Source organism: Athene noctua, chromosome 8, assembly GCF_965140245.1.
Source record: "Athene noctua chromosome 8, bAthNoc1.hap1.1, whole genome shotgun sequence".
Lineage (NCBI taxonomy): Eukaryota > Metazoa > Chordata > Aves > Strigiformes > Strigidae > Athene > Athene noctua.
Window position 1 is genome coordinate 6,811,424 of NC_134044.1, and position 8,190 is coordinate 6,819,613.

At 52.3% G+C, this 8,190-nt stretch overlaps 1 protein-coding gene across 2 annotated transcripts; it reads left to right on the forward strand.

Moving 5' to 3' along the window:
• Positions 1-5,345: 5,345 nt before the first annotated feature.
• LOC141963021 (transcription cofactor HES-6-like) lies at positions 5,346-7,774 on the forward strand. Of its 2 annotated transcripts, XM_074911923.1 has the most exons (4): positions 5,346-5,494; positions 5,570-5,656; positions 5,733-5,814; positions 5,896-7,772. In XM_074911923.1, exons 1-4 carry the CDS (start codon positions 5,414-5,416, stop codon positions 6,336-6,338), a joined length of 693 nt encoding a protein of 230 aa, XP_074768024.1. In that variant the 5' UTR covers positions 5,346-5,413; the 3' UTR covers positions 6,339-7,772. The 2 variants fall into 2 exon arrangements, with proteins under 2 accessions (XP_074768024.1, XP_074768022.1); XM_074911921.1 differs by having other exon boundaries at positions 5,733-7,774.
• The last annotated feature ends 416 nt before the right edge of the window (positions 7,775-8,190 follow it).

The following is an 8,190-nucleotide window of genomic DNA, read 5'->3' on the forward strand; positions in this document are numbered from 1 at the left end:
CAGAGGTACAGACTGGGAGTTACCCTGGCCACGCACTGCATATCAGAAGAAATATGCTCTGAACGGCACATGCTTAAAAAAGCTTTCAGCCTTAGTCAGGACAGAATTTAAGGGATTCAGCACCTTCCCTGAAGAAAATGTACTTTAACAAGGATGCCTGTAAGTCAGTTAGGAACTAATAAAAAAATCTTGCAGAGCAGGACCAGTGATACACACATCACTCTTACAGAGATAGGATAAAGGATAGCCCATGATAAAGTCAGCCCCATAATTAGGATAACTTTCAAAACCCAAAAATTTTAGAGAACTCAAATACAAGAAGCTTCTGTGGAAACATCTCAAAACCATTCCCTAAAGCACCACAGGACAGTCACTTTTTTTTTTAATCCAACTGAAAAAAATATTCTGTACTTGCTTCAAATATTTATTCTCACCTCCCTGAAAAAAACTTCCACAACCACAGTGTGACGAAGCAACGGTCTCTCTAACCTCACAAGACACAAGACCCTGCCATAGTCACTGACTGTGGGGAAAGAATGAGAAGGTAATAAAAGTAGCACAAAGGGCTATATCTCTTTATTTCCCCCCAGTGCACACCACCCATCCACCACTCACCCATGGGGAGAGGCTCTGCTGTCCTCACTGCTTGCTCAGCACAACACCCCACCGTTTGTTGCCTTTGAATATCACCCCAAGTACGTTTGAAATGGCAGAAAGCAGGGCCCATCCTCTAAGTCAAAGGGGAACCCGAGCCTTCACAGGCAGCAAACACAGTCTTGGGGCTCTTCTGTGAATGGACATAAGACCTTTTGAATGCTACTCATTAGTGTTGCGGCTGGCATGAACTGTTCCTCTGTGCCCCAGCTGATGAACACGAGCGCTGCTGCCAAGTCTGCTGATAAATAAAAAAGGATAGGAGAAGCCTTATGGTTTTTGAAAGTGGCAACAGAAACTCAGCGCTCAAGGCAGCAAACACAATTTGCGGTAACAAACAGATTCAAGTCCAAGAGCAGCTCAGTGGTGATATTCAACACAATATTCCTCTTAAACATCTGCTTTTAACAGCAGAGAAATCGATCGCACTAAAGGCAACTAGGATCAAGCTGATGGGGAATGCTGCAAACTTCTCCAAACAGCCTTCTTCATTCGCTTCATTTATCACCTACAGCCCTCGGCTCTTCCAGCTCTAGGCACACTCCCCTCCGCCTCAGTTCTGTGAGTGGGACTAATTTTCATCAGAGACAAGGCAGGAGACTAATTACAGTACACATTTCATTTGTGAAGGGACCCCAGGGAGAGGAGGAGGGGAAAGATAGCTCTTTGCTTGCTCTGCCACCTAAACAGTTTGTATTTGTTAGTGTAGAAATAAGTATGATGACAGCAAACCGATGCCTAAGGAGCAATTCACCCATTAACCTAACATCCGCCACAGTTCACACTCACCACCATTTATACGCGCCATTAATATTTATAAGGATGACGTGTCTCTTTGATAGGAACTTGTGCCTCCAACAACAGATGTTACACAATTTATGAAAGAAACTACTCAAGCATTTTCAATAGAGCTTGTCCATGGTCATCATGTCTTTATCCCATGATCTGATTGTATTATCCACAGAGAGTCTGTGTGACCTATTGACTCAAGCCCAAGAACATGGATGGCAGCACCCTTGCCTGTGGAGTCCTTAAAATTTTTCAGGGTTGTATTATGTGTCTGTGGATGTTCTTCTGGGAGCCAGAGACCTTTCAAATGCACCTGACAGCTCAAAGAGAAGTGTGCAAGGCACTACATGGCAGACTCCCCCATCTTATCAGGATTTCCCACTTACCTGGGCCTCCAAAACACATGGCAAGTAGCTGACTGTCTCTCCACAGTTGCCTTTGCCAACTGTCACCACAGCTTCTTTAGTGATCATACATACATTACACAGAGAATTAAAACCTGTTATTACATGCTGCATTATACTGCTCTGCGCATGGACTTGCAGGAGAATACATGCATCAAGGCACTGATCCCATTATCTCTGCTAATACTATACTGTTTCTCGGCTAAACTGTAATTTACATCATGTGTGGGAGCACCAGTCTCTGGCAGGGCAGAGTTCCCTGTTCTAGTAAGGGTTAAACTCCCACCCTCCATTGAGGAGAAAGCAGTGCCTGTACACCCTCCCATCAGCAGACAGCAGTATGGGTTTAGCCAAGAATGAATGATATGGATAAGTCAATGGGTTTACTGAAATCTCCTTCAGGAATCACCATGCATGGACAAGCACTGAGGTATTACACAAGGTATCGAAGGAACATTTTCTTTTACTAGATTGCAGTTGACATTTCCATTAAAATGCATAAGGTTATCATGAATTGCTTCACCTGATGTGACAGAACTTGTTTAAAGTGGCACAAAAATGTCACATTACCCCTGTGGGCTAGAGCAGATAGCCTGCAGTGGCTTCCTCCTCCAGAATGGCAGCTCTAGTAATGCCCTGATATTTATGGTACATACATTTTTAATGCCCAGCACAAACGGCTCCACCATTTGTCAACTCATTTGACCTGTAGCTTTTCAAAGCAAATACAAAAAGACATGCTGCAGAACAAGAGCTATTAATGTGTAAAAAGCCTTGCCATCAGCACCCACCAAGTCAAAAAAGAAATGGGATGTTATAGCCATGGCCAATTCTCTCCAGCCATTCTTGGCCAAGATTTGCCAGCCCACTGCTGGAGTCTCCTCTTCTCATGCATCCAGGAGTCCTCACCCCGCCTGTGGCTCCTCACTGCTCAAAAACATGTAGATCTGAGGCTTGTGAGAAATCACTGCTGTTCAGCAGCTGCCAGCAGTTGATCACCCAAGTCCTGACACATCTGGACCACAACTGAGGTGAATTCAGGAGCTCCTTCATTTCACATTTTCCTGGGTTAATACTTGCAGCATCTCTAACCTAAGTTATCTCTGAAACACAACTGAGACAACTGCAGTGAAGAGGCCTGACAGACTTGGGGACTGACTGCATCTGCAGCCACAGCGGTGCAACGTTTTTTGTCTAAATCAGCAGAATTTACACCAGTATAGAATCCACTGTTTGAGCATCTCTGACTATGTGTACTAGGAAAAGGTATGCTTTCTCTGAAGAGAAAACCAGCTCACAAACTCCTGGATTTCATCTTTTATCAGGTTATTACATGTACTCTGTGCGTTACTGTGCATTTTATAAACTTATGTGTGTGCGTATTCATATGTTTTTATACGTGTCTGCTGACCTTATATGCCTAGTTTTGGTTAAGAACAAAGATGGCTCCTTCAAAACTGTAACACCCATTACTTCACTGGAGTTTGCACCCATACAATTGTCTTTTTTCTCTCCTATTTAGTCTAACTATGAATAAACTATACACCAAATACAGTCATGTTGGCTCTACAAACAGACAAACATGTTACATACCTGGTCTGACCTAAACAGCATTTCTGCTTAGACTCCATTAATGATACCAATGAAAAGGATGAGATAGTTTCCACATTCCGTTACATGGAGCGTTGGGTGCATCAGAAACAGAAGGACAGATTTAGTCTAATCCAGCTCCAGGTACATCCCACTCTGCTCCTGCCTGGTGCAAGGAAATGTGTCACCTACAGAGCAAACTGACAAAATCCAAGCATCGTTGCTTTAAAATAAAAAGAAGAAACATAACAAAAGCACCTTTCTGAAAATAAAATCTCCTGTCTATTGCGATACAAAAAGTGGTGGTTTGAGCTTAGGTCTCCACGTGCTGGCTTTCTCTCTGATGGCTCCTCCATGATGGCTGCGAGAAGACAGTGCTGAACATCTCTATCCTGGTCTACTCTTTTATCAGACGTGGATTAGCATATTGAAGGGATGGTGCTTTGAAGACGAAAAACAGCATTAAGTAACAGTGGGACTAAGAGCTACTGTGACCTTCTGCAGAGCACGTGCCATTACCCGCTGGACCACGCGGGACGAGTCAGACACCAACCTACAGGCACGGATCAATAAAAGTAACAGAGCCAGGGGTCCCGGGGCTCTCTGCGCGGCTGTGGGCACGCCAGATCACGCTGGACCTCTTCGCAAGGAAGACCTCGGTACCCCCAAACCCAGAGGGTTTTCCTTGGGCTTTTGAATGATGAAATAAAGCAAGAGTGTGAGGGGAGCTATGCCAGACACGTACGGAGAGGGAAGCGGGCAGCTCCACGCCAGCAATGCCGATTCAAGCAGGAGACGCATCTCCCGTTTCCTCGGGCGGTAAAAATATGACATGCATTAGCGAGGAGAATAAAAGGAGGGAAACAAAGGAGCTGGAGCGAACACCTGTCGCTCTCCTCCGGGACGAGCCCTAATGCTTTTATTTGCCTCAGTCTGCTGGGGGAGCTGCAGCTGCCAACTGTCATCAGCATCAAGTTACTCGCACAAAGCTGCCTGCCCGGCGCTTTCAGCCACGGCAGGCGGAGGGCTGCGGCGCGCCCAGGGACGGCACCGAACGCTCAGGGCCCAGCTCCCCGCGGCCACCAGGCGGGTGGGCAGCCCCCCGGGCTGGGCAAGGGCTGCGGGGCCTCGCCTCGGCCCAGCGCTGGCGAGCGACAGCACGCAGGGCAGCGCGCCGCACGGCCTGACACCAGCCCCTCGCCCCAGGCCGGCACCCAGAGACCGCTCGGCCGTGAGAGGGCCCGGCTCCGAGAGCCACCCCGCTTGTGTGGGAGGGGATGGACGGGACAAAACGACCGGCGCCCCGCTCCGAGCCCGCTGGTTTCCTGCCCCAGGCCCAGGCTGGCCTCTTGCAGGCCCGGGTCGCCGCCATCGCCCCGCGGTCCCGCAGCCGCAGCCACAGGCAGCGGGGGGCACCGGCGGCCCCGAGCGCGCTCGCACCGCACGCACGAGTCCCGCGGCTCTGACCCCCGGCGCAAACGGTACGCGGCGGAGCGCGGGGGCCTTCGGGGGCTTTTCTTGAAGGCGACTGCCATGCCCCGCTGCTTCGAGCGGGAGCCGCCACGCTGCAGGCAGGGGGCGCGTCCCCTCCCCGGCGCGCCGGGCGCTGCCAGCCTCCGCGCTGCCGCCCTGGCCGCGACAAGCCTCGGGAGCGACGGTGCGGCGGGGCCGGGCGCAGGCGGCGGCCCAACAAAGCCGGCGGGGGCCGACGGGCGGTGCGGCGGCCGACGGCAACCACAGGCCGGGGGCGCGCGCCCCCCCCGCCCCGCCCCGGCGCAGACAAAGCGGCCGCCTCCCATTGGCCCGTTCGGCCAACGCTGCGGCGGCTGCCCGCGCGGCGCGGCCAATGGGCTCATTGACATGCAAATGAGAGGGTATAAGTAGGGCGGCGCGGCGCGGGGCGGGGAGCGGCGCGGGGCCCGGCAGAGGCGGTGCCGGCAGCCGAGCGGAGCGGAGCGGGTCCGCCGGGCCGCGCCATGGCGCCCTCCTTCCGGCCCGGCAAGGGCCGCCCGCCGCGGGGCGACGAGGGCTGCGCGGAGGCCAGGGCCGACAGGAAGGTGAGCGAGCGGGGCGGCGGCCGGGCGGGGCGGGGCCGGGCGGGCGGCGGGCTGACGGCGCTGTTGTCCCCGCAGACGAGGAAGCCGCTGGTGGAGAAGAAGCGCCGGGCGCGGATCAACGAGAGCCTGCAGGAGCTGCGGCTGCTGCTGGCCGACAGCGAGGTGAGGCGGCGGGGCGGGGGCCGCGCCGGGCGGCGGGGCCCGGGGCCGCGCTGACGGCCGCGGCGCCCCGGGTCAGTTTCAGGCGAAGCTGGAGAACGCGGAGGTGCTGGAGCTGACGGTGCGGCGGGTGCAGGCCGTGCTGGAGCGCCGCTCCCTCGGTGAGTGCCGGCGGGGCGGCGGCGGGGGGCCGGCCCGGCCCGCGCCTCACCCCGCTCCCCTCTCTGTCTCCCGCGGCGCAGAGGGCGGGCGGCTGCAGCGCGAGGCCAGCGAGCGCTTCGCCGCCGGCTACATCCAGTGCATGCACGAGGTGCACACCTTCGTCTCCAGCTGCCCCGGCATCGACGCCACCACGGCCGCCGAGCTGCTCAACCACCTGCTGGAGTCCATGCCCCTCAACGAGGGCGCTCTCCCGGACTTGATCGCGGACGTTTTGGCAGATCCCGCGCTCGGGCCGTGGCCCGGCGGCGAGGCGCTGGCCCCGGCGGCCGAGGCGGCTCTGGGCGCCCTGGGCCTGGCTCTGCCCGCCTCGGCCCCCTCGCCCTCCCCCAGCGAAGAGACCTGCTCCGACTCGGACGAGGCGGAGGCCGAGCCGGGCCAGACCTCCACCGACGGACTGGACGCTTCCCGGAGGCGCAGCCTGCCCTCGCCTAGCTTACCCAAATCCATGTGGAGACCCTGGTAACGGAGGGGCGCGCAGGAGCGGACGCGGAGACCCACCTGGCGGGGAGAGGAGCCGGGCCCGGCTGCCCTGCGGCCCTCGGACGGCGCGGGGCGCGCCGCCTGCCTGCGGCTGGCAGCGCCGCGCTCCGGGACTGCATCGATGGCACTCTGACACTGTCACCCCCTGACAGGCTAATAGCTGAGCGTGTTAACATTTCATCCGTGTGTATGTGTGTGCGTGTGTGGCATTTTGTAACTTTAGGGGTTGTTTTTATGAGAGGCGGGGCGGGGATGGGGGGCGGGGGGAGGTGGGTTGTAGTAGCAAAGCTCTTCGGTGGACACACAGCAGTTATTTTATAACCCTGTCTTTTTCTCTTGGCCCTTATAAGTGGCCTAAATATCACTACCTTTTTCTTTTAAGAAAAAGCCCTCGTGCATTTTAAATCGTGATGGTTAACTCCGTGAGAAGCCCGAGTTAAGTCTGCATGCACAGTTTTAAGTGTTCTAGTGATAGCAAAGATCCCTGAAAGGGGTTGGTGTGGTTAGCATCTGTACATGGTAGCAGTCTAGAGTCTCACCTTCAGTGAAGGAAAACTAGAAACCTGGTGGAATTAGATGAACATTTAAAAGATACTGGTGGCAGGGTGCCTTTTAGAAATGAGTGTCTTTATGCACATTTTGCTTTTAGCACATTTAATTGTGACTTTATGTATATTAGGGTGTCAAATGTCTTTTATTTTTAATCTTTAATAAAAAATTCTGAATTCACAACTGATTGCATGTATTCTGGAGTGTGATACACTTCTAACCGGTTAAAAAAATTGAAATGCATTTCTCTTAACAAAAGTAGGTATATGTCGTGGAAACAATGCTGGTAATTAAGCACTTAATTCTTGTACTAAGCATTGTTAGCTCAAGTATTGGAATTCAAATTTGTTTAGTACTAGAAGACACTTAAGTTACTGCAGTGAGCAAGGTCATACTAGTGTAAGGTTGATCTTGGGCCACAGTTTTCTGGGCTAGTTTATCTGGATGCCAGTCTCAAACCTACTCTACTTGATCTGCCCTCTGAAGGTATTGCTCATACATCTACAGCCCTAACTTCACAACTGTTAGGCAAATCTGCTCCTGGGGCATGATTTCACAGGGGGGGGTTGGTGTTTTGGTGTTTGGATTTTTGTTTTTGGTTTTTGCACTCGAGTGCAAAGTTAATAGTGTGCAATGGAGTTGGAGACTTACTTGAAATTAAATATTTCTAGGGGGATGGAGGGGGGACCCTTGGCATTTTTATACATGACATTTGACACATGCCAGGTTATTTGTGTTGTGGTAATACCTTTCAGAGAGCTGTCCTTGTAGAGAGAAAAACAAAAAGAATAGTAAAGTTGCTTAATGCATGGAAGTTCCCAAACATAGAACAAGCAAGAAAAGAAGCAACCTACTTACCAGAGGATGTAACTTTCTTTTGTTAACAACCCTATGGATCAATAAAAATGGGAACTAAGATACTGGTAAGACCTCTCTTTTGTAATTGTCCTTAAGTTACCCAAGGTAGGTGTTCTTATTCAAAGATTTGTCAGATTTGTTTTGTTCTCATCCCATTTTACATTAAGTTTCTTTTGAACTGGGGGGAGAAGGGCAAAAAACAGCTGAGCAGGGGGAGGTGAGAGCTGCTGTAGTGACCTTTCTGCTTTAGGGAGGGAGGTTAGCGTTTTGAAGTGTAAATGAAGGAGCAGCCTGGGACACTTGCACTAGAAGTAACACCCTACACACAAGATGACCTCTCGGACTGAGCCTGCACCTCTAGCCCCAGCACAAGGCCAGGTTTATTTTTATAAAGCTACTTCCTCAAAGTATCACAGTGTTTGATACTT